The 27,444-nt window shown below is 38.3% G+C and overlaps 1 protein-coding gene across 12 annotated transcripts in view; it reads left to right on the top strand.

Annotated features, from left to right (window-relative positions):
- Positions 1 to 18,011, top strand: part of PPHLN1 (periphilin 1) — a 142,171-nt gene extending 124,160 nt beyond the window's left edge. For 9 of the 12 annotated variants that reach the window (XM_032646023.1, XM_032646019.1, XM_032646016.1 and 6 more), the window contains one exon: positions 17,180 to 17,573. In XM_032646023.1, the coding sequence (XP_032501914.1) occupies positions 17,180 to 17,374 (195 nt within the window). In that variant the 3' untranslated portion in view covers positions 17,375 to 17,573. Of the gene's footprint in view, positions 1 to 17,179 lie in introns of all 12 variants that reach the window. The other 3 variants (XM_032646022.1, XM_032646021.1, XM_032646013.1) reach the window with 2 other exon arrangements.
- The last annotated feature ends 9,433 nt before the right edge of the window (positions 18,012 to 27,444 follow it).

The raw sequence follows: 27,444 nt of genomic DNA, 5'->3' as shown, positions 1-27,444 counted from the left end.
AGAAGGCCAGATGACATCTACTACATGCAGCAGGCTATCATGCTAGGTATCTGGAGGAAGTTCTTTTTGGTTGCAAGTTATAAAATCCACTCAGACTACCTTTAGCAAATAAAGGGAAAGTATTGAAAGCTTATGGGGATTTCTCATGAAATACAAGGCAAAAACCAGGTTTAGAGCCTGGAACTGGAAGGCTACCAGGCAGTTTCTGAACTTCTTCCTTAATTTTCCTTCTTTCTCCCCATGCCTCCCTCCCCACCAGCTATCTGCTTTTCCTTTTCCTTGGCAATGCAGCATCATAAACCCAGTTCATAATCTAGTACGCCCTGGGATATGTCTTTCACCAAAATCCCTTAAATTTTGTTCTATAAATATATATTTTTCAATTGGAATATAATATAAATATAGCTGCCAGAGGCCTCTCTCAGGATGGGGGTCGGGGTAGGGGTGGATAAGGTACAGCTAAGCAGAAACTCCTGAAGCTGCCAGAATACTGAAGTTATAGTTAATTCTGACCACCTCTAGTGTGTCCAACCCCTTCACTGGCACCTTCTGGTTCAGCGACCTCTTCATAACCCCCACTCCCATTACCTTCACTAAAAGAGACTATGGCATACATTTTAAGTCTCCCAAAACTATTAGCAAGGACTTCTTATCTTGAGCTGAAAATTCACAGTACCTTGATACTGTAACGAAAATGAAAGTTTTTCTAAACTGCACTACATACAAAATATTTAAACTGTCTAGTGTCACTGAAAACAGAGGAAAAGAAAAAGTAGCATAACAGCACATATGTGCTGAACCATAACTTAATTTTTTCAGTGTGAGGCATGGGGAAATTTCACAGTAGGAAAAGTAATTTCCCTTAAAATCAACTTTACAGTATAGAATTTTAATGTTGAAAGAAATGGGATGATAGAGTGAATCACATAGCAAAAAAGGTGCACTGAATCACCTGGCAAAAAAGCTAGAGAAGAACTAGCCTCCCCTGTAGAATTCAGTGAAAATGTCCCATTTCAGCCATAAAATGCTCTTTAAACCAACAGCCTGGGCTTCCCTGGTGGCGCAGTGGTTAGGAATCCGCCTGCAGATGCGGGGGACACAGGTTCGAGCCCTGGTCCGGGAGGATCCCGCATGCCGCGGAGCAACTAAGCCCGGGTGTCACAGCTACTGAGCCTGCGCTCTAGAGCCCACGAGCCACAACTACTGAAGCCCGCGTGCCTAGAGCCCGTGCTCCACAACGAGAGAAGCCACCACAGTGAGAAGCCCGCTCGCCGCAACTAGAGAAAGCCCACATGCAGCAATGAAGACCCAGTGCAGCCAAAAATAAATTAATTAAATAAATAAATTAAAAAAAAAAAAAAAAAAAAAACAACAGCCTAAGTAGTTTACAGAACAGTAGTGCTTTTTCTCAGCATGGGGAAGATGGCTGATCTGACTTATTTTTCATAAATTTATTTTAGTGGCATCCCTGAAACTGTATGGAAAAATAACCCAAGTTTCAGATTGCACTAGGGGAATGACTTATAAAGTATTAGACATGAAGCACACACACACAGAAATAATGTCTCATTTTCTTAAGATAGTTAGGAATCGTGGTCAGATGACCTGCCTTCCAGGTCATCTTTCTTTACACCACTCTTCAAAACCAAGCAGATTAATTTATCTTTGCCAAAGATTTAGTCTCAGTCGTGGCTTTATTTCTAATTTTGGATTTAAATAATTCTCGTGGGTTATAGCAGCAGTATTGTAAAGGTTAAATTAGAAACCTAGGCTGTGAATGTTAGTCATACTTCTTGCAACTGTGAACTTTAATCTCTCTGCTTCAGTATTTTTGTAAAATGAGGATAGTCCTGGTACATAAAATAATGTAAAAAGCCTATGTGAAGATGTTGTTAGTGACTTAGTGTTTCTAATATGCCAGTAATTTCTAAATGCTATTACGTTTAAACAAACAACAAAAAGAAGCCTTTAGAATTGTAACCCATAACCATTTCTAGTCATAGAGACGTCTGCTTAGGATGCCTCCCCATTTTCTTAAAATTCTTCCTGCGTAGTGAGCCCTTCCTGATGGCTCACTGACTGGGCTTAGGTTCTGAGTCGTTCTTCCATATCTTCATAAGGTTAAAGCAACCTTACTTTTGGATTCTCGCCGACCTCTTTTTGTGAGAGACAACCAGGAGGAAGGGGGTGTGGTGGACGGGTCATGAAGTAGCTAAGCTGCTTCCTGCTTAGTCATTCCTAACAGTTTCTCCTGTCAGAGGGTTACTGGGTGGGTGGAGGTTGCTCCTCTTATTTCTCGCAAACCAGTGTAAGATTTTTCGCTTATGGAACAAGCTGTTGCTAATTATTTACTTTCTTTTAGCCTTATTCAAATCTAAAATGTGACCTTTTGTAAGGCAGGACTTTGTACTTTTCTGATTGATAATGTTAAATCATTTGAGGACTAGACTAACCTCATGAACAATTTAAAATCTATTAATTTCTAAAAAGATTTATTTGGAAGTAATCTCAGTTAAAATAAATTTTCTTTGGATAACACTAACTTAAACTGTATGTTAGGTTTTTCTTTTGGTTGTATACTCATTAGCTTCATTTAATTTTCAATTAATAATTTCTTTTATAACAAATAGCTATATGTTAAAAAAAATCAGCTCAGTATATACATGAGAAATTTTACATTAGATTTTTTTTTTATTCAAGGGAAATACTTTCTAAGTGACAAGTATCTTTTAAGGAGCTGACTTGTCATTTTAACCTGTGATCTGTTTTCACGGTGATGAACGTTTTAGACATTAACTTGGGAAAATGTCTAAATTGAGCCTATCCTTCCTGGCCTTTATTAAAGAATTTTTATTGTTTTTAGACCTGAGAATATTAAAAGCCACCAGATAAATTTGGTCATTTTGCAAAATGCTTATTGTTAACCATTTTCTCAGCAATTAGAATTTTTAAACCTATTTTATTTAATTGCCTTTATCTTCATTATGACTATTTTTCTTTAGATATAGCCTTTTGTTTTTTTGGCTTCTCGTTGTGGAGCACAGGTTCTAGGTGTGTGCGCTTCAGTAGTTGTGGCACACGGGCTCAGTAGTTGTGGCTCGCGGGCTGTAGAGCGCAGGCTCAGTAGTTGTGGCACACAGGCTTAGTTGCTCCACGGCACGTGGAATCTTCCCGGACCAGGGCTCGAACCCGTGTCCCCTGCATTGGCAGGTGGATTCTTAACCACTTCGCCGTCAGGGAAGTCCCTAGATATAGCCTTTTTATAAAATGTTTTTTTTTTTTTTTTTTTAATTTACATTTTACTATTTGTTTGATCATACATCTATCCATTCCCCCACCTGTCTAGTCATCCATCAACCCATCTAATTTATTTATTTATTTATTTTTGCGATACGTGGACCTCTCACTGCTGTGGCCTCTCCCGTCGCGGAGCACAGACTCCGGACGCGCAGGCTCAGCGGCCATGGCCCACGGGCCCAGCCGCTTCGCGGCATGTGGGACCTTCCCGGACCGGGGCACGAACCCGCGTCCCCTGCATCGGCAGGCGGACTCTCAACCACTGCGCCACCAGGGAAGCCCTATAAAATGCTTTGAATCTTAGAATTTCTTTTCTTAAACTGTCATTGAGCACCAAATTACTTTTCCTGGTCTACTGAATCAGATTTGAAGGGGATATTGGTAATGAATACATTCATTTTCCTCTAATCAGCAATCTTCAGAGGTTTGTTTGTTGTCTGGTGAATAAGGAAAAAATGTCTACAATGTAATATAAGTTTGTCTACAATGTAGTATAAGTTAAGTCCAAGGAGAAGTTAAACCGTAGGCCAATCATAAGTTATTTCAAGTCCAATCTGTTCATATGTTAGCTCCATTTGATTCTAGTCTATCCATTAGCCATCTTTTCCAAATCTTCCCTATCTTCCAAGATTCATTCTTCTTTCCATGCTTTTTTGTTTGCAATCTTCCAGGATTCCTGAAAATAGCCAGCATTCTAAGTGCTTTTAATCCTCCCCCTCTCCACTCGTTATGATCTTTTCTTTGGAATTATTATAATATCAATATTTTGTGTTTGTCTTATGGCATTTACTGTAAAGACGTACCTTGTTTCATTGTGCTTCGCTTTACTGGGCTTTGCAGATATTGCATTTTTTACAAATTGAAGGTTTGTGGCAACCCTGTATCTAGCAAGTCTGCTGGCACCATTTTTCCAACAGCGTTTGCTCGCATTGTGTCTCTGTGTCACATTTTAGTAATTCTTGCAGTATTTCAAACTTTTTCACTATTATTATATTTGTTATGGTGATTTGTGATCTTTGATGTCATTATGGCAAAAAGATTATGACTCACTGAAAGCTCAGATGAGGGTTAGCATTTTTAGGAATAAAATATTTTAAAATTAAGGTATATACAATTTTTTAGGCATAATGCTATTGCACACTTAATAGACTACAGTATAGTGTAAACATAACTTTTTAAAATTTATTCTTGGCTGTGTTGGGTCTTCGTTGCTGCGCGTGGGCTTTCTATAGTCGCGGCGCATGGGGGCTGCTTTTCATTGTGGTGCGTGTGCTTCTCATTGCGGTGGCTTCTCTTGTTGTGGAGCAGAGGCTCTAGGCACGTGGGCTTCAGTAGTTGTGGCTCGCAGGCTCTAGAGCAAGGCTCAGAAGTTGCTCCTAGACATGTGGGATCTTCCCTGACCAGGGATCGAACCGGTGACCCCTGCATTGGCAGGTGGATTCTTAACCACTGCGCTACCAGGGAAGTCCCAAAATTACTCGTTTTTTGAAGTGTAGTTGATTTACAATATTGTATTAGTTTCAGATATACAGCAAAGTGATTCAGTTATATATATATATTTTTTCAGATTCTTTTCCATTATAGATTATTACCAGATATTGAATGTAGTTCCCTATGCTAGATAGTAAATCCTTATTGTTTTATCTATTTTATATATGGTGGTGTGTATCTGTTAATCCCCTCACACACACCCCCTTTCCCTTTCTATGTCTGTGAGTCTGTTTCTGTTTTGTAAATAAATTTGTCTGTATTATTTTTTAGATTCCACATATAAGTGACATAATATCTGTATTTCTCTGTCTGACTTACTTCACTCAGTAGGATAATCTCTAGGTCCATCCATGTTGCTGCAAATGGCAATATTTCAGTATTTTTTATGGCTTAGTAGTATTCCATTGTAGATATATACCAGATATCCATTCATCTGTTGGATGGACACTTAGGTTGCTTCCATGTCTTGGCTGTTGTAAATAGGGATGCTGTGAACATTGGGGTGCATGTATCTTTTCAAATTAGAGTTTTCATCTTTTCCAGATATATCCCCAGGAATGGGATTGCTGGATCATATGGTAGCTCTAATTTTAGTTTTTTAAGGAACCTCTACACTGTTTTCCATTGTGGCTATACCAGTTTACATTCTCAGCAACAGTGAAAGAGGGTTCCGTTTTCTCCGCATACTCTTCAGCATGTATTATTTGCAGACTTTTTAATGATGGCCATTCTGACTGGTGTGAGGTGATACTTCATTGTAGTTTTGATTTGCATTTCTCTAATAATTAGCAACATTGAGCATCTTTTCATGTGCCTGTTGGCCTGTGCGTTTTCTTTGGGGAAATGTCTGTTTAGCTCTTCTGCCCATTTTTTGATTGGGATTTTTGATACTGAGTTGTATGAGCAGTTTGTGTATTTTGGAAATTAACCACTTGTTGGTTTCATCGTTTGCAAATGTTTTCTCCTAGTCCATAGGTTATCTGACATAACTTTTATATGCACTGGCAAGCCAAAAAAATTAATGGGATGTGATATTTGCTTTATTTTGATGGTCTGGAACTGAACTCGCAATATCTCTGAGGTATTTCTGTATTTTACCTTGCCTTATGGTTATCTTAAACATATTACTCTTTTTTATTAGAATCTAATTTCCTTGGGCAGGGTCTGCTCTATTACTGACTAAATCCAGTGCCTTGCACATAGTAGGTGAGTTCTAGTTGACAGGCACAGCTATCTGTGATTCAAATTTATATCTGCATTTACAGATTCATTAATATCTGTAATTCTCAACCCACTTTGATAAGATGCAAAGTTCAGTACCCAGAGTCTAAGCAAAACAGAGATCCATCTTCATTTGTAAGCTGAGATGCCCAGACCCATATACCCATCATTAGGCCTTATTTTGCTTTAGATCTCTCTTTCCCTTTAGTATTTTATTATAAAAATTCCAAGCATAAGGAATTATACAGTGCAAACCCATATACTGATCACCTAGATTCTCTAATTAATATTTTGTTTTATTTGCTTTGACATATCTATCCATGCTTCTGTTCATCCATTAATTCATCTTACTTTTATGTGCATGTCAACATATGTTGCCCATCTCAGTACACTTCACACCTAAATACTTCATGTATGTCATTAACTAGAGTTTAATATTTGTGGCTTTCCCCCCCTCTTTTTAAATAAATAAAATATTACAGATGTAGATAAAGCCCCTTGCAGATCCCTGCTGGCTCCCTCCCTTCTCAGGGTTGTCATTCTTACGTATTTTTAGTTTATATGTATGTATACCTAAATGAAATAAACTTTTTAACACATGCATAAATGGTATCTCTAATTTCCTTTGCAACTTTTTTTGCTCAGTGTTAATTTGAGATTTGTCTTGTTCCTGTATTTAATCTCAGTGGTCCCTGGTTTTGGCATCAGCGAAAAATTTTGTAGACTCTTTGGAATTATTTCTTTTATTTTTGTCTGTTGAGTATATTAAGATTGGAAGAACCAGTAAGCTGGAAAGGATAAAACGAAAACCATTTAAATATTAATCTTTGATTGAATTGTGTAAGTTTATAAACTGATCTGTATTTATGGATGAGAATTCTACAAACATTAATTGCTAAGGTTTTTCAGCATTTAACTACTTTATCATTAATTTTGGACTTACGTTTTTGTGTGGCTGTAGTAGTTGTACCCACATATTGAATGTAGGCGGTTGAGATCTAATCCATGTATTCATAATGCATTTCTTAGCAACTATCAGTGTTCTTTTCAGGAGCTGTGTTTTTAAGAGCCAGTGCAGCTTTGAGGAGGATGTTTCAAAGATATCTTTTTCTGTTAATATAGCACAAGGAGCAACATAGATGACAATAGTTTTGATACCTTCTGCATTACCACAGACCCAAATTAAAAGGTTTAAGTTTGCTCCAGTATTTAACATCAGTATGTTGTCACTTTTTTCCCAGCCTCATCAACACATTAGACATTATGAATGTTCCCTTGTATATTAAGCCTCAATTGGAGTTACTTTTTTAAACTTACATTTTTATATGAATTTCACCAAAAGATTATAGAATATTTCACAGGTACTAATATTTCACAGTGCTTATTTAAAAGTGGTAAAAGCTTTTATTTCTACTTTAATGGTAAAATAGTTGCAAATATATATTAATTAATTTACCAGGTCAACACTTGTCACTTCACCCTTTTTTCACTGCTCAATTTTCTATAACAACACTGCTTAATAGAATTTTCTCTGACGATGGAAACGTTTTGTATTTGCACTACCCAATATGGAAGCCACTGACGTGCAACTGAGGAACTGAATTTTTGATTTAATTAATTAAGATTTAAAGTTAAGTAGTCACATATGGCTAGTGGCTACTGGATTGGGCAGCATAGCTCCATAAGCTCCACCAGCCCAGTAAACTGCTTCTGCAGTTAACCACCTACTCCCTAATCTCCACATCCAATGAACATGTTTTGTTTGTCAGCTTCTTAAACCTTTCTCTGGCATTTGATTGACTGTGTCCTTATTTTACAAACTTTCTCCTTCATTCTCTCCTGGTTCTTAGTCTTCCTTATTGTCACTTTTAGGGTTGGTATTGACGTTTTTAGATGTCTACGTTGGGCTGTCTTTTGTTCTTATGCTACACATTCTCTCAACTGACTTTAGCTATTCATTCAGCATTTACTGAATATCTACTTTATCAGATACTGGAGCTGGAAAGAACTTATCCCGTTCTTCAAGGAACTCCCATGGCCTCAGCTGGCACTGGTGCTGAAAATGATCTCTCTCTCCCCCTCCCTCCCTCCTCTATTTCTTTCTCTTAAAGTCTAGACTCAGTACTCAACTTCCCTTTGATAGGTGCCTCAATTACATATTAGGTACTGACCTTATCTCCCATTCCCAATACCCTCCCCCTTGAAATAAATTAAAACCTTCCACCCATTATTCTTTTTTTTTTTAACCTCTTTTTTTTTTTTTTTTTTTTTGCGGTACGAAGGCCTCTCACTCTTGTGGCCTCTCCCGTTGCGGAGCACAGGCTCCGGATGCACAAGCTCAGCGGCCATGGCTCACGGGCCCAGCTGCTCCGCGGCATGTGGGATCTTCCCAGATCAGGGCACGAACCCGTGTCCCCTGCATCGGCAGGCGGACTCTCAACCACTGCGCCACCAGGGAAGCCCTTAACCTCTTTATTGGAGTATAATTGCTTTACAATGGTGTGTTAGTTTCTGCTTTATAACAAAGTGAATCGGCTATACATATACATATATCCTCATATCTCCTTCCTCTTGCACCTCTCTCCCACCCTCCCTATCCCACCTCTCTAGGTGGTCACAAAGCACTGAGCTGATCTCCCTGTGCTATGTGACTGCTTCCCACTAGCTATTTATTTTACATTTGGTAGTGTATATATGTCCATGCCACTCTCTCACTTCGTCCCAGCTTACCCTTCCCCCTCCTCGTGCCCTCAAGTCCATTCTCTATGTCTGCGTCTTTATTCCTGTCCTGCCCCTAGGTTCTTCAGAACCTTTTTTTTAAAAATATATATTCCATATATATGTGTTAGCATATGGTAATTGTTTTTCTCTTTCTGACTTACTTCACTCTGTATGATAGACTCTAGGCCCATCCACCTCACTACAAATAACTCAATTTCATTTCTTTTTATGGCTGAGTAATATTCCATTGTATATATGTGCCACATCTTCTTTATCCATTCGTCTGTCAATGGACACTTAGGTTGCTTCCATGTCCTGGCTATTGTAAATAGTGATGCACTGAACATTGTGGTACATGACTCTTTTTGAATTATGGTTTTCTCAGGGTATATGCCCAGTAGTGGGACTGCTGGGTCATATGGTAGTTCTATTTTTAGTTTTTTAAGGAACCTCCATACTGTTCTCCATAGTGGCTGTATCAATTTACATTCCCACCACCAGTGCAAGAGGGTTCCCTTTTCTCCACACCCTCTCCAGCATTTATTGTTTGTAGATATTTTGATGATGGCCATTCTGACTGGTGTGAGGTGATACCTGATTGTAGTTTTGATTTGCATTTCTCTAGTGATGTTGAGCATCCTTTCATGTGTTTGTTGGCAATCTGTATATCTTCTTTGGACAAATGTCTGTTTAGGTCTTCTGCACATTTTTGGATTGGGTTGTTTGTTTTTTTGATATTATCATATCCATATTGCTTCTTAATTACTCTGAATTAAGCCTCTTTCTTTAACACATCATGTGGCATTCATAGTTCTGGTTCTCAGGAACCCATTTCATTCATTCCTAACCATTATCTCCCTGATACATCAAAAGGATCCACTTCCTGCTTGTAGCTTTTTACTCATTTGCTAATTGTTAATGTATAAGTTGAGATCTTGAAAGATCTCAACTCCTTGAAAGAAAGCTCTTCATGACCTACTTTGAGGTTAACATGCTTTAACTATGCCAAGCCAATTGAGTTTCCCCAAGATGCTATTTCCTTTTCCTCCTCCATGTTTTCTTAGTGAGAACTCCTCATGTTTAATCAGCTCTTGAGATGGGAAATGTGGTCTTCACATTGATTTTTTTTTTTCAATGTGCATGTGATTACTGTCAGCAGAAAGCAAAGGACTTGAGATAAAACTAAAACCAAAATAAAAGCACTAATGATAAAATTTTAACTGTCGTCTTTGATGTTAGAAATATAATTAGATGTTAAACATTAAAAAGAAGTTACAATATCATTTTCTAATACTTCCTTCTCTAGGCAAAGTCAGAAGAGTGTTTTTCCTCTTTCTGTCATCAGCATCACTATCTTTAACATATATTAAATGCTTCCTACAGAGCAGGCACTATACTGAGTGCTGTTTATTATCTCAGTCCTTACAACAGCGTAGTTAGGTCTTTAGATACTGAAACTAAGGTACAGAGGGTACCTAACGTTTCCCCTCTTTTTTTCATTTGTGTGATTCTTCTCAGTAGTCTGCCAAAGTGGCCTGTATCATTTTGCATTCCCACCAGCAGCGAATGAGAGTTCCTATTGCTTGCATTCTCACCAGAAATTGGGGTTGTCATTGTTTTGGATTTTAACAATTCTAATAGGTGTGTAGTGGTATCTCATTTCATTACTGTTTTAATACTCAATACCCTTAATGACATATGATGTTGAACATGTTTTCATTTGCTTATTTGCTATCTAAATGTTTTCATTGGTGAGGTGTCTGTTCAGATCTTTTGCCCATTTATTAAACTGAGCTTGTTTTTGAGTTTTAAGAATTCTTTGTATATTTTGGATACTAGTGCTTTGTCGGATATATGCTTTGCAAAGATTTTTCTCCTAGTGTGTAGCTTGTCTGTTTGTTCTCTTAACATTGTCTTTCCCAGAGGAGATGTTTTTAATTTTAATGAAATCCAATTTTTTTTTCCCTTGGGACATGCTTTTGGTGTTGTCACCTAGATTTTTTCCTCCGTTATCTTCTAAAAGTATTATAGTTTTGTATTTTACATTTAGGTCAATGATCCATTCTGAGTTCATCTCTGTCTAGATTTTGCACATGGATGATCAGTTCTTCCAGCACCATCTATTGAAGACTATTCTTTCTTCATTGAATTGCCTTTGCTCCTTTGTCAAAAATCAGTTGACTGTTCAACTGTGTGAATGTATTTCTGGGCTATTTATTTCTGTACAACTGATCTCTTTGTTCTTTTGAAAATACCATACAGTCTTGATAACTGTGGCTTTATAGTAAGTTGAGTGTCAGTTCTCTGACTTTGTTCTTTTTCTTCAGTATTATGTCGACTCTTCTGGGGTCTTTTACCTTTCCGTATAAACTTTAGAATCAGTTTGTCAATATCTACGAAATTACTTGCTGGAATCTTTCTTGTGACTGTGTTGAATTTATAGATCAAGTTGGGAAGAACTGATTTCTTAACAATACTGAATTTTCTTATCCATGGACATGGACTATATCTCCATTTACAGACATACCTAGGAGATACTGCAGGTTCAGTTTCAGGCCACCTTAATAAATAAAATATCACAATAAAGCAAGTCACATGAATTTTTTGGTTTCCCGATGCATATAAAAGTTATGTTTATACTATACTATAGTCTGTTAAGGGTGTAATAGCAATATGTCTAAAAAAACAATATACATACCTTATTAAAAAAATACTTTATTGCTAAAAAATGCTAGCCTTCAGTGAGCCATAATCTTTTTGCTGGTGAAGCATTTGAGGTATGGCATGAATTACCAAAATGTGACACAGAAACACAAAGTGAACAAATGCTGTTGGAAAATGGTGCCAGTAGGCTTGCTTGATGCAAGGTTGCCACAAGTCTTCAATTTGTAAAAAAACACTGCAGGCACTGTAAAGTGCAATAAAGCAAAGTGCAGTAAAGTGAGGTATGCTGGTATTTATATCTTCTTTGATTTATTTCATCAGTATTTTATAGTTTTTCTCATATAGATCTTGTATCTATTTTGTTAGATTTATACTATACTTAGTTTTTTTGGTGCTGTGTTTTGTTTTTAATTTCAAATTACAGTTGTTCATTTCTATTATCTAGGAAAGCAGTTGACTTTTGTATATTAACCTTGTATCCTGCAACCTTGCTCTAATCACTTATTAGTTCCACTAGTTTTTTGGTCAGTTTTGGGATTTTCTACAGTCATGTCATCTGCAAACAAAGAGAGTTTTATTTCTCCCTTCATCATTGGTATACCTTTTCTTGTCTTACTGCATTATCTGTGTTCAGTATGGTGTTGAATAGGAGTTGTAAAGGGGGATATACTTGTCTTGTTTTCTGTCTTGGGAGGAAAGCATCTACTTTCTCACCATGATTTAGCAGTAGGGTTATTGTAGATATTTTTTATCAAGTTGAGGAAGTTCTCCTCTATTCCTAGTTTGCCAGAGACTTTTTGTTGTGAATGAGTGTTGGATTTTTTTCAAATGCTTTTCTGCGTCTATTGATATGATCATGTGATTTTTCTTTTCTAGCACATTGATGTGATGGATGGCATTAACTGATTTTCAAATGTTGAACCAACCTTGCATACCTGCAGTAAATACCACTTGATTGTGATGTATAATTCTTTTTATTGTATTTTAGATTTCAGAATTTTTTGGCATCTGTGTTCATGAGAGATACAGGTGTGTAATTTTTCTTCCTTGTAATGTCTTTGTCTGGTTTTGGTAATAAGCTGATGCTGACCTCATAGAACAGTAGGAAATGTTCCCTCTGCTTCTGTTTACTAGAAGTGATTGTGAAGAATTGGTATCATTTTTTCTTTAAATGTTTGGTAGAATTTACCAATGAAACCACTTGGGCCTAGTGCTTTCTGTTTTGGTATGTTATTAATTGTTAATTCAATTTCTTTCATAGATATAGGCCAATTTATATTATCTATTTTTCCTTGTTTGAGTTTTGCTAGACTGTATCTTTCAAGGAATTGGTTCATTTCATCTAATTTATCAAATTAGTGCACATAGAGTTGTCATAATATTCCTTTATTATAAATGCCTGGGAGGTCAGTAGTGGTGACCCCTATTTCAATTTTGATATTAATAATTTGTGTCTTCTCTCTTTTTGTCTTGGTTAGCCTGGCTGGAGGTTTATCAATTTTATTCTTTTTAAAGAACCACCTTTTGGTTTTATTGATTTTCTAATTTTCTTTTCTCAATTTCATTGATTTCTCAGATTTTTATTATTTTCTTCTACTTACTTTGCATTTAATTTGCTCTTTTTTTTCTAGAATCCTAGCTTATTACATTGTTTATTTTATATCTTCTTTTTCTTTTTTTTTTGGCGGTACGCGGGCCTCTCCCGCCGTGGAGCGCAGGCCCAGTGGCCACGGCCCACGGTACCAGCCGCTCCGTGGCACGCGGGACCCTCCCAGACCGGGGCACGAACCCGCGCCCCCTGCATGGGCAGGCGGACCCCCAACCACTGCGCCACCAGGGAAGCCCTATCTTCTTTTCTAACATACTCATTTAATGCTTTAAACTTATCTCTAAGCACTGCTTTTGCTGCATCTCACAAATTTTGGTAAGTTGTATTTTCACTTAGTTCAAAATATTTTAAAATTTCTGATGAGACTTCTTTGATCTGGGTGTTATTTAGAAGTATGTTGTTTAATCTCCAAGTATCTTGGTATTTTTCTAGCTCTCTTTCTTTTGATTTCTAACTTAATTCCATTGTGGTCTGAGAGTATACTTTGTATGATTTCTGTTCTTTTAAATTTGCTAAGGCGTGTTTTATGGCCTGGAATGTGGTGTATCTTGGTGCACGTTCCACATGAGCTTAAGAAGAATGTGTAAAGTCCAAGAGTGTGTCTGCAAGGGCCGTACTTACTCTGGAGGCTCTAGGGGAGAATCTCTTTGCTGGCCTTTTTCAGTTTCTGGAGGCTGCGTTTACTCTTTGGCTGGTAGCTCCCTCCTCCATCTTTAAAGGTCATCACTCAACCTCTATTTCTGTGATCAATTTCCTATCTTTTTCTGCGTTTCTTTTTAAGGACTTTTGTGATTATATTTTATTCACCTGGATAATCCAGAATAATCTCCCTTTCTCAAATCCTTGACATAAACATATCTGCAAAGTCTCTTGTACCGTGTAAGGTAACATATTCGTAGGTTCCAGGCATTAGGATATGGACATCTTGGGGATGGGGTGGGGGTGGAGAACATTATTCAGCCCACCACAGTAGTAGAGTCAGGATTTGAACTCAGTCTTTCTAGCTTCCCTGTCACCTTCCACATCTAGTTATCTCCTTTGTGCTGTGTTTTACTTGTCTGTGTTTACCTTTCCCATTAGGATGTGACTCTCCTGAAATAGGACACATAGGATTTGAACCAAATTAGTTCAGATAAAGGAAATTATATGGAATGTTGAGGTATCAACAATAGAGAAAAATCATTGTTTTTGATTCCTCAGTCTTTTAAGGCTGTGTGCATGTCTGACTTTTGCAGTTTATCCATGTACCTCCTAATATTAATATAAATTATAAATTAAATATTAAGATAAGTATATGCATATTTACCTAAATTTAAGTAGCTTCCTGTGGCTAATGGCTCTGTTATCTCTGTCATTCCACCGAACTACTCTTATGGAGCTGTAATATATATGCTAAAGATGGTTTGTCTGAAATGAAAATTCTAACAACTCATTTTGCCTATTTTCTTTTTTTGTGGGAACAGAGGTAAGGTCTACAATGATATATACATTTTAGAGGAATTTTATGTCATTATAAGTATGTAGTTTGTTTTGCCAGATATTCTTCTTTCAGTCACTAGACAGCATAATTAATAGTAAAAAGCCTTGGTAGTTTATTTTATCATATCCCTTTATTCCTAGAAGCACTTTATGAGAATTCAACTATTAACACAGACTACTATAATAAGGGACTGTGTGAAAGCACATTTGGATAGTGTTTTTATTATGCTGGCAAACTTAACTACGTTTCTATGCAGTGTATGTGAGCCCCACCCAAACTTTAACATGTTTCCCATTTTGATGAGGTCCAATCAAGGGAAAATGCAACAACAAAAAATCTTCCTGTGTGGCCTGTAGATATCAGATCTGAAGATTATTAATGCATTTCCAGCTTGGGACCATAAGCAAACAAACTCTTCCACAGATAACTACACCCTTCCTGTTTGGGATTGAGTTTACTGTGGAACAGATTTCGGAAATATGTTTCTGACTGTTGTGAATTTTATTTATAAAAGTTTGGAGGGTGAGGTTCTTCCTTTGACAAAAAACTGATTATTTCCTGTCTAATGCCCAACCATTGCATTTTAAGCAGTCTTTTTAGAAAATCTACCCTGTAGTAGAGAATTACATTGCTTTGGGCAGTTCTAGTTGTTCTTGTCAACTAATGTACAAAAATTTGTCTATTTCAGTGAATACTTCAAAAAGGATTTACAATTAAAAAATAAAACAGAACCTTTAAATGCTTGTATTATCTTGTCTCCAGAGTGACAGTAGTTTGCAGTTTAAATGTGTGAACACATTTTAATATGGTTTTACTTTTGATATGCAAATCTGTAGTACATTTATGTTCTGTAAATATGCTAAACAAAGAGTTACAGTTTAGGTAAAACAGCAGATTTACATTAAAGAATTTGCAGGTTAATTCACAGTGTAACCTTATCCTCATCTAGTTACATCTGCTATAAAGAAGCCTATAAAATTTAGGCCACCCACAAAGTGGTCTTCTGAGGCCTGTGGTTGGTGTTAGAATGCTGTTATTATGTGGCTTGACTGGTTTGGTAAGGAATTTACCTTCCCCCATGGGGACTGCATTGGCTTCATTAGGTTAGGTACTCTGTGTGTGTTAGGCCAATTCCTGTGCTCTATTGCCTTGACAGCCTATGTAATATCATGTGAATGGTATACTGTTTCCTAAGTTGGTTTATTAGAGTAGTTAGTAATATCAATTCTGGGTCATGTAAACCTTAAGATAAACTGGAATAAATATTTGGTTTAAATAGTTGGATTAAACTTAATGGCTATTAGTAAATTTCATCACTATTTAGAAAAAGGAGTGTGTGTGTGTGTGTGTGTGTGTGTGTGTGTGTGTGTGTGTGTGTGTGTGTTAGTGCTGAGATGGAGAAGGCAGCTGAGGGTTTTATATATTTTAATTTCTAGGTCATTTGAAAAACTTATTCTTTTTAATTTGGGGCTTGTGAATAGTTTTCAAGAGCAAAGAAGTGAATTTAGAATAATTTAGCAACCTAGTACTGATAGTCAAAAATAAATATTCTTCTTTAAATAGCTATTTTAAAGGATAAAAACAATCTTGCAGACATTTAAAAAATATTAGCAGCAACCACCACAACTAGCAGTGGTCATTTGAGGAATGAAAACTATCGTAAGCGAAGCAGTGTCTCAAATTACTTCTTTCTAAGGTTTTAAAAAATGAATAAAATCCTTTTTCAGAGAATAAACATGTTATGTTGATTGTTTTTGTTAAATTTGGAAAAGTTAAAATTAATGTGACAGTTCTTTTAAATCAGACAATTTGTATTTCACTTAATTTTCATGGAGACTTAATTGTAATATTTCTTTAAATACATGAATTGCAGAGTATGAAAAATAGCATAGAAATCTAAAATGCATTTTGTGACTGTAAACTGAAAAAATAACATTTATTCTGGAGAAAATTTTGCAATTTTTGGACAGGAAATAATACCTAATTGCCATTGATAAAAATTATATATACATATTGAAGTAAAACAGTATAATGTATACATTGAGGTGGAAAAAATATATACATATATACACATGTATACATGTGTGTGTCTATATATACATATATGTGTACACGCATGCATGAACATGTACGTGTATAACATACTTCTTTGATCTTAACTCTGCCTTGGTGATTTTAATTATGGTTAAATATTTATAACTTGAAAAGCTTTTTTCAAATAAATACTTTCAGCCTTCTTATAGTTGTTTTTTGTATACTAAACAATTTGAAATTTGTCATCTGGTCATGATTCAAACAAATAATCTGAAGTTCGGGGCTTGGTAACTTACTTCTTCCAACCAAGTAAAGAATAAAGCCATCAACATGCCTTACCTAGCTGGCATTTGTTTTCAGTTCTTCTCGTTTCTAGTCTGATGTCCTGTTAGTAGACTGCCTTATGCTTGAAAAATGCCATGCCAGATTTCTATAGTCAGTGATGTGGTGTATCAGTGCTTTTCTACTCATTCAACTTGTCAGCAAATCTCAGAGATAGAGGTTTAAATGGCCTTTGGCAGTAGTGTATACTCATAGCCAAGAGAGGTTCAGCAGTATTGTGTCTCCCTTTTAGATTTTTAGCACCATAGTTCTGCCAGCTGAATCAGCTCAATGTTTGGCTAATTATTCTTAGCTAACCACAATGTATTTCATCTTTCTAGGTTTACCGACAAGACTGTGAAACTTTTGGGATGGTTGTGAAAATGCTGATTGAAAAAGATCCTTCATTAGAAAAGTCTATACAGTTTGCATTGAGACAGAATTTACATGAAATAGGTGAGCGGTGTGTTGAAGAACTCAAGCATTTTATTGCAGAGTATGATACCTCTAGTCAAGATTTTGGAGAGCCTTTTTAGATTACTTTCTCAGGCAAAAAAAAAGTTTCTAGATTTTCCCCCCCCTGGATTGTATAAATCCTTAATATATGGAATTTTTGTGATGAAGAGAAATACTTTATGATAGTGACCGTATTTCCAATATCAAATAAACATCTAAAATAGTCTAAGATACTTTAATTAGAATTTTTTTTTTATCTACATGTAGAGCTTCCTAATCCATACTTACCTTTTTTTCCCTCCTAAAGTGATGGGTCAGTTAATTTTTCAAGCTTTCTTGAAAATGCAGTCCTGGAGAGCAGCTTTCTGCACTTACTCATGTCCTGTAGTCTTCCTTAGTTATGCGATCATTTGTTTGGTCACACTAGTGTAATGTATAGGTTAGAGACCATTCCACTTAAACATTTATAGTCTTTTTGCATTTCATAGTCAGTGACACCATGTGAAGATGTTAGAATCCTGAGGTGATTTTATTGACTTGTTGCTTGCTTATCTTAGGCTTTGTAACTTTTAATATGTTTAAGTATATTACCCACGTAAACTGAATACTTTGTTATCTTAGAGAATATTTGCTTTGAAGATATTTCTCATTGTGATAAAACAGAGCACTTAAATCTCTAAAAGTCACCCCATAATAAAATCCTGTTTTGCAAGTAAATAAACTCAGTGTCTTCTATTAAAATGGTCCTGAAACTCCTGACTAGTCTCACTGATGTGTGAGTTTTAAACAATATCATATATAAGACTAAGAGATGGGGCAATTCAAGATGAAAGATGAGGCCTATTTTAAAGTTGAGATTTCTTTAAAACTTTCTAACCAGAAGAGAAAAATTTACAACATGGGGGAGTAGTGGAGTTTCATTTTTTCCATAGGCCCATATTCCCCATCTCAAGAAAGAAGGTGATTGATGACATATCCATAATTAAGCCATTTACAGATTATGCCTTCGTTAATCTCTGTTTGTAGTCTAACAGATTGTTTGTTCTGCTGCCCTTTTTAGGGGTGCATAGCCCTCTAAAAGTGTTCTTGAACGAAACAAAGCAGAGTAGGCTGTAAGCCTAGCACAACTACCCTTCACCAAGCAGCCTGTGTAAACGGTCCTTCATGAGTGAGCCATCCAAATCACGGGTTAGTTAAGAATCTAACTGGGACAATTAGGATATTCCACTCATTTCCTGATCATTTCCAGCTGCCCAGTGGCATTTAGCCAAAATATGTAATTTCATGGCATGTGTTCGGAAACCTTTAAAAATGTTTGTCATTGCTACCCAATTTCATTATCCTCCCATCCTCTTTCCATTTCCACTCTCTTCTCACTTGAATTCTGGCATTGTTTTTAGTGGCCTCTATTGATTATATCCAGAGAGCTACCCCAGAGTAGATAAAAATTATATTAAAAGTGAAAATAGCAGTGTAAATAATTGTAGTGGATCCTGTAATGCATGCCTCAAAATATGTATTATGCCATTCCACAAATTAAAAAACTAATTGAAGGCAACAATTATTAAGTTTCCTGTATGAGACCACCTTGAATTTAGATATTGTACATAAGCCAGAACTAAACCCTGCGTATCATCTTTGCTATTCTTCCCTAATGTGAACAGTGGTTTTATCTGTTATCCACGTTAGAAAGACTAAGAAAGTAGTCTTGTTTCTCTCTTGCGCCAATGTTTTTCTTCTTAAATATTCTAATTCCAGGATTCATTTCCTTAAGACAAGATGTCACAAGTTTAAAAATAAAACTTGAGACTCAACTACCTTGAGGCAAAGGAGTTGTTCACTTTGTTGAAATTCATTAAACTAGAGAAGTTTTACTCACAGATGCATTTAAATACAGGTTCAACAGATAATTCCTTTTCCCCTTTCCCCAAATTACATTCAACATTTAAAGCTATTTATAGCTTGCCATCAGCATTATTCTGGTAGGCTTGTCAGTGTTAAATCTGTTTTATTTTTAAAGCTTTTTAAAGTCTTATTTTAAGATAGATGAATTCAGATAGTGCCAGAGTATGTATGTTGCAAAATGTTCTTGATTAAAGAAATTTGTTTGTAAATGATCCATTGTTTTTGAGTATGCCCAATTCCTGTGATAAAGGTTTCACTGTCTTACCATTAAGCCTTGATGATCAACAGGGGAAGAGCAGATATTGTGAAGCTTTTTGTGAATTTTAAAAGTGCAAAATAAAGCAACTGGGTTTAAATAATTAGATTGTCTTTTTTTTTTTTTTCTTTTCTTAACAGGCTTAGAGTGTTTTGCTTAAATGTAGATTTTTATTACTCTCTACAGCAAGATTGCCCCTGACTCAGCAGCGGGATGGAGGAAGTTTGAGAAGCTATTAACTTTGGTGACTTGGGGAGTCTCCATATCTGAGAAAGCAGTTAAGCGAGATAAGATTGAGTGTACAGTAGTGCTCAATAGTTGTGTAATTAGGAATCTGAGTTTCAGAGAATTACAGAATTAAAATCCTCTGTCTTTATAGTAACCTCTGGAGGACAGGAACCACATTGTCTCTGTGACCCCAGTTCCTAGCATAGTTTGGAACGTTGTAGGTCCTCCTAGTTTTTGATGCTTCACAAAGGAAGTGGCATTTGATCCCCTGGGTCTTGGAGAAATAGGACTTTTTCAGGGAGAGAAGGAAAAGTATTAGAAGTTCAGGTTGGGGAAGACAATAGGGGATGAATGTAGGAAAAGGTAGGTTGAGAGCAGAATATGAAGGACTTTGAATCCGAAATCTCCTACTTAAGAATAAGATTTTAAAATAATTACCTTTGTATTTATTCTTGCCAAAAATGTTGATTTCTCACAGCCCCCCAGCCCTGAGCCAATTCACAGACCCAGAACCTCATGAAGGAAAGGGAGGGCAGATCCCCTTAAGAAAGGACTGTGCTACAATGCCAAAATATTGTATAGTGGTTTCAGCTTCATTTCACACTTTTTCCCACGAGGGATCCTAAACTCCTAGAAAAACGCTGACAGTTTTTTGGCAACAACTTTGGAGATGGTGATCTGGTCATCCCTGAAATATTCATGGTGGACAATATTCAGTGTTTTGGGCAGCCAGCCACCCAAGCGGCATAATGTCTGTCACACTGCTCAGGCTGGCACCGGCACCTCCAGTGAGTAATGGCCACATTCTGCTTGTTAGACCAAGGTTTGTGGGTTAGCATCTCCTTCTTGCCAGTTCTCTTGAGAGCACTGATGGTACCCAATTCAGTAAAAAAGAAAAAAGTGGTGGGGTGGGGGCAGCTAGTAAAACTAAGGTATAGTTAGCAGAATCTATTCTTCCCTTTTTCCGTGGTAATGGAATTGAAATTGAGTCACATGACGGCCTAATTAGGACTATATTTGCTGTGTCCCTCTTGTCACAGTTGTGATCAGGTGACTAAGTTCTCTCCTGTGGAATTGGAGTCGAAGTGCTGCTACTTCTGGGCTGGGACCCTTAGGACAGTACATGTACCTCCTTCATGCTCTCTCTTATCCCTTCCCTAAAGTAATAGGAATAGCAACCCAGCCTTGAATTGTTGCAGAGCCACAAGATAGAAGGTGCCTGGATCCCTGTGTGACCATATGGAGTGCTGAACTGTTATGTGAAAGAGGAATCAATGTTTTTACGGTTTAAGCCACATTATTGGTTTCTGGTTAGCAGCTCACCTTTGGCTCAAACTAATACAAATGATATTTGAGGGTTAGCTTCACTGAAGTTGGCTTTCAGCAGGCTGCACCAGTCCTGCATTTCCACTGTACGATAATAATTGATCTTGAAGTAATGGGGACTGATTATATAAAAGGCTTTGCTAGTCTCCTGAGTCTATTTCAAGTTGTGTTTAGGATGTCACTTGATGACAAATATTTTTAAGGCTGCGTGCACATTTGTATAGCAGTAGAGACAGCCTGCTTTTTATAGCATGTTGTTTTTTGAGCTCTGCTCCCATAGATTAATGGTGTTCTAATGTTAGACCATTATTATTGAAATTGTGTAAGGTTTTTGGGGGAGGTTGTGTTTTATTTTTTATTGAGGTAACATTTGTTTATGTTTCATGTGTACAACCTTGTGTTTCTACTTCTGTATACTCTACAGTGTGCTCATCACCAAAAATTTAGTTTCCATCCGTCACCATACAGTTGATCCTCTTTAGCCATTTCACCCTCCCTCCCACCCCTACCCCTCTGGTAGCCACTGCTCCGTTCTCTGTATCTACATGTTTGTTTTTGTTTGGTTTGCTCATTTGTTTTGTTTTTTACATTTCACATGAGTGAAATCATATGGTATTTGTCTTTTTCCATTTGACTTATTCACTTAGCATGATACCCTCAAGGTTTATCCATGTTGCTGCAAATGGCAAGATATTCTTTTTTATGGTTGAGTAGTAGCCCATTGTATATATGTACCACATCTTTATCCATTCATCAGATGGGCTTCTAGGTTGTTTTCATATCTTGGCTATTGTGAACATAGGCGTGCATGTATCTTTTTAAATTACTGTTTTCACATTCATTGGATAAATACCAAAAGTGGGATAGTTGGATCATATGATAGTTCTAAATTATTCTGAGGAATCTCCATACAGTTTTCCGTAGTGGCTGCACCAATTTATATTCCCACCAAGAGTGCATGAGAGTTCCTTTTTCTCCACGTCTTCACCAACACTTGTTTAAAATTGTGTAAGGTTTTAAATCTTTTTCCCATTGGTGTGTATATGTGAGAGAGAGAAAAGGTTGAAGTTTATTGAAATATAAACGTTCGAGGACATGTAAGATAGAAAATAACCACAGCATATACAGATGCTTGCTGCAAGAGGACCTCTGAGGTCTCTATCCACCACCTGAGCTGCCCATGTGCTGTCCTGGTTCTCCTGGTTAGAACATGTATGAGATGGGGGGAGGCGAGGACAGAGTAGGCCTGGCTGACTGGCACATGGCCTTCAGGACTGCACCATCCGGGAAAGCTCCTCCTGCCTCAGGGCCCTGTTCTGGGACTCCTGCCGGTGCCCCCACTCAGGCTTTCTGGCTGAGACCCTGCTGTTGTCCTTGAGGGCAGCGAGGGTTCACTGAGAGGGTAAGCCTGGGCAAGCTGCCCAGGGAGAGGGAGAGGACCCGGTGACAAGACATGGTATGCTGTCCCTGCATCCTTCGAGTGGGAAGAGGCCATCCTTCATGACCAAACCCCTGACAAAGACACACGGACCAAACGTCTGTGATGCCTTCAAGCGGGCCCAGCACCAGCCAACTGGTGTGCCCACACCCTACGCTTGCCTGAGGCTTCTGAGGCCAGAAAGGGGGTCAGCCCCCAGCAGATGGGGCTGTGTGTGTGTGAGAGAGAGCGTGTGGAGGGCTCAGGGAGGGGAGAGAGAAGATACAGTCCAGCAGAACTGCAGCTCAGCAGGCTGAGGTATGTTTCGTGCTCAAGCGTTCGTGTTCCCTTTCCTTTACTGGCCAGGACTGAACCTTAGCCATGATGTGGGCTTGGCCAGTGTGGCTTTCCACCATCCCAGTGGGTGGAGTTCTGCTGAACCCTGTGGGGCTTACTCAACTGAGAGGTGAGTCTTGTGTGAAGATCACCTTTTCTTTCCAACACAAGAGCAACCTGGTCCACCCCAGTGGCCAAGAGGAGAGGCACTGCTTTCTCAACATCTCATCTTCTGGGGCAGCTCAACCTCTGCTGCAAAGGCCACGGCCTCCCTGTCCTGAGGTGGGAATGTTGAGTGAAGGAGATACGCCCTCCAAGCAGGGGGAGGGGCATGAGACTAGTCCCGCCTTGTAGGAATTTCCCATTTTTAAAAACTTTGTGTTCTGTTACTTCTGTGTAGACTCTAATGTACCATATCGGATGTAGCTTACAGTACATTTCAGGTTTAAGATACTAAATGTAGGATTCAGAGAGGAACACCATGTTTTTCATTTGTTTCATTATCTGAACAAGGTTAGAATGGCCACACTAGTGTTCTTTAGATTCACACACACTTTCACATGTTATAAGCCAATAAGGATTTTTTTTCTCACTTTACCGTTAAGGGCAGAAGGTATAAGTCATCTAAGGTCATATAGCAGGAAGGGGCAGAGGCAAGGTTTTACCTAAATCTTTCAACACTACACTCAGTGTTCTTGGAAGAAGTGGAAGTTCGGTGGTCACTCAGAACTAGGTTCCAATCCTGACTCCAGGACACGCTAGCTATTGGTATGTACAGTTAAAGTGTGATATGATTGTAATGGGCAATATATAAAAATAACTTTACAAAAAAGTTTTGATAACTTTCAAATCCTAGCTCAGTAGATTTTTCCTGGTTTTCACCTGTCGGTTCCCATGACCTGTGCTTTGGAGTTAGTTAGTTTAGAACACACCTTTGAGGCTCCTAAGAGGCGGTTGTTAAGGGGCAGGTAGCAGGTAGGGTCACAGCTCCCACAGCCAGAGCTCTTTGGCTGCGGTACTTGGACCCACTGTGGTTTGCCAAGAGCCATTTCAGTGGAATGAGCCTGGTAATTCAACTCTCCTATTCTAGGAGCCAAGATTAAACAGTTAACACTTTTTCAGCTTTGCTTACAACTTGTTCAGAGATTCCGGACTATGCTGCCAATAGCATTGTAGAAAAAAAATCTTACTTTTTATCCTGTTAATTGGGGAGAAAACATTTGGGAGGAAAATATCTTGTCTTCCACATACTCTATGCCATCTCCAGACTGCCTATAGGCCCTGATAGGGAGATAACCATTTCCAAACTTCACGGTTTAGTTTAACCTCTTGCCCATTCAGAGTCCCAAGCATTAATATAAAAAAGCACCAACCGTCTTTACAGTTCCCAACTCCCATGAGCCATGGTGTTTGGAAGGATCATCCTTTTAGGAATCCTTGCCTAATATGTTGGTAAATGAAAGAGTCAGAAAAGGGAAACAACACTTTATGCTGAGTGGGAAGACTCTTCTGTTGGCTGACCCGATAAATCGAGTCTCCACAGAATACTGAAGCTGGAAGGAGACCTTTGAGGTGGCTGAGTACTCTCATTTTACGGAAGTGGAAACTGAGTCAGAGCTTTTAACCCGCCTGAGTTAATGAGAGACGTGAGTCTCCTAAGCCAGATCTCCTGAATCCTGAAGACCAGTGTGCTTTGCGTCACTCCAAGGTCAGCTTTATGGTAGGTTTATATTAGACCAGTAATCACCTTATCCAACATCAGTTACTTGTTCTATCAGTTACTTATAGAACACTATAACAAGTATTAGCATTTAAGAGAACTAGTTTCTTACTTTTAGTATTTTTATGTTTGGAATCAAATGCTTCTGGAGAATGGGCTGCAAGCTACTTCTAAAGTTGTCCTAACAGCACCTGGTACACACACAGCAGTAGGGATGTGAAATTTCTTTTGCAAAAAGAGAAGTTGAGGCTAAAATGGGTCTCTAAAATGGGACTACCTGACCAGCTAGCTGGGTCTCTTGAAAAAGAATAGACTGGCTCTGATCCTGTGACCAAGTCTATACACATACCCCATGTCTTACTTTTCCTCCACACTTCTTTCCTAAACATTTTGTGGAAGCCACCCTTCAACTTTCTTCCCCTGGTAAAGTTACTGCTTCTGTGACTTTGGCAAAACATGAGCTCAGAGATGCAAATTTCAGTTGCTCCTGTGTATTTCTCCTGTTTACCTGGAAGCCTTCCTCCTGTGCTTGACAGTGAACAGAAAACCCATGTGACTGTACAGAAGCATGCCTTGTTTTCAGACAGTTCGAAGAATGGCTAGAGAATCTAACTAGGCAATTAGCAATTTTTCTCATTTGCCTAATTTAAAAGGTTTTTTATAATTGTGTTGCTAACATTAAATTGGTAATGAGGCTCTTAGTGGAATTTTTTTTTAATCCCAGTAATTTTTCTTCCTTGTGCCTCAAAAAACGGTCACATGTATTTCTGTAAACAGTAATTAGTCGTGCCTCCTCTAGACAGCTCCAAGAGACAGCTTCAAGTGCTTAATTTATAAGCCATGCATTGGTGGCTTGCTGATGGCAGGCTCATTTTGTTCAAAGGGTTTCAGAAATGTCTGAATCAGTTGCTAGCATTGAGAATCTGGCAGACGTTTTAGAGAAGTTCGAATTGCTCGTTCCTTTTGGAAAGTCTGAAGGTCTAGCATGTACACTGCTTCTATGTCCACAGCAGCAGTTGAGTGCGCCTTAGGAGAGCAGGTCAGTCAGCCGAAGCCTGCCCACACAGTGTTGACAATCCTGTGCACTACGCACCCTTGGGCACTCCCCAAACACCTCCACACCCATACTTGCCCAGCCTGTCACCCAAGGACCTTGTGGGGCAGGGCAACATGCCACACAGGGAAATCTGGCAGTCTTCAGTGCCCATTCCAATTTTACTACCCTTTTAGGATGGCCCGTGCTTTGTATTCTAAAGTGAGAGGGGTTAGACAGCAAATCTCTCCCTGCACTTCTGGTACTTTTTGTTTAACTCAGGAACCGGAAAGCAGAGTGCCAAGAAGAGCAAGTGCATACACAAGGTGAATCATTTTCTTTTACTGAGTGCTGAAAGGAGTTCCCATTGACGTTTTATCGGCATCCCTACGCGGGCTGTGAGCAAAATGTTCTCCAGTTTGGTCTGAGGTGAGGAAAATGCAATCATTAGGGTTCTGCTTCACCCAGGTAGAGATTAGAGGCAGTGTTTTAATATTTGATATTTACCTTGGGACCAAATTTTAGAGTTTAGTGACTGACTAGACACTTTGTTAACTAAATCTATATGAACACTTTATAGCAGCTGTAGGCCTAGTTTTCTAGCCTAATTCTTTATAGAACTGCAAGGTAGCTGCTTCCCTTTCTTCCTTTGTAGATAGTCTCCTTTGTTATTGCTATTAACCAAGATTTAAAATCTTTAAAGGGTACATTATTATTATGAATAAATATTTCTGCATTCCCTTAAAACCTTTGGCAATCTACATGACCCTTATAGAAGGAAATGAAAAGATGAATAGGGTGATTATTGCCAGAAGCAAAAGCAACTATGACTTGAAAGCTAGAGGACAGTGACTTCAGCTTATACCTGCCTTTCTCCAGGTGAAGTAAGGCTGAGTATTACCTGTTTACTATTTGTTATCCATCCTTTCCAAGCAACAGTCTTTTCTAAAAGGATGCCCACTGTTTGCAGCATAGGTTCTGAAAAGGTCTTCAAAAATCAGGAAGTCTGCTCCTGTGTCACGTGAGATTGTGAGGGAAGAAGCACTCTCGTACGTTGTAAATGTAGAGCAGGAGATGGCCTTCTGGAGGAAAACTGGTGATAACCCTCGAAATTTTAAATGCATAACCCTGGTCCCAGGAACTGTGCTGCTCAGAATTTATGTGCATATGTGCCAGTGCAGGATAAGGTGTCTATAAGGAAATTCAAGCCCATCACTAAAGGACTGGTGACATAAATTATGGTATATCCAAAAGCAGACTATTAAGCAGTCACTGCGAGAACAGGATGAGGCAGACCTATCTGCACTAACGTGGAATGTCCACATGTAAAGTGAAAAAAGCAAGTCTAAGCCGGTCTAGTGTGCTGCCATTTTTAAAAGATACATGAAGGTAAATATGGTTTGAACATCTGAAGGATACACTAGAAATGGATAACAGTGGTTACTTTTAGGGAGGGGAACTGAGGGGTGGAGAGTGGAAAGGAGAGTCTTCACTGTTTTTGTTGTTGTTTTTTAACCACATGTATGCATTATTTTTTCGCTGCTATGTTTTTAAAATGAACCAGACAAGGGAAATGGTGATATGGTTATTGAGGAAAGAGCTCTCCCCTCACTGGTGTGTTTCTGAAGGGCCTCTGTCTAGCCCAGATACCAAACCTTGCCCTATCCAGGGGTGGGTGTAGTGGATGCTGTCGAGCACTGGTTTTCCTATTGGATTCAGGTCTGCCCTCCCAAGGCCTAACAGCTTTTCCCCATACCAGTAAATACGGACAGCTTTGCTTCTGTGCCTCAACTTCTATTTTGTGCCGACTGGTAGGGCAAGTGGACACGCAGGAGTCAAATGTTGGTCTGTTAATGGTAGGAGAACGGCAAGGTAAATCAAAGGAGCAAAATGGATCCAGTGGTCTGGATATGTTTGCAGAGATCTGTG

Source organism: Phocoena sinus, chromosome 10 (assembly GCF_008692025.1).
Source record: "Phocoena sinus isolate mPhoSin1 chromosome 10, mPhoSin1.pri, whole genome shotgun sequence".
Classification (NCBI taxonomy): domain Eukaryota; kingdom Metazoa; phylum Chordata; class Mammalia; order Artiodactyla; family Phocoenidae; genus Phocoena; species Phocoena sinus.
This window is presented reverse-complemented; position numbering and strand designations above follow the sequence as displayed.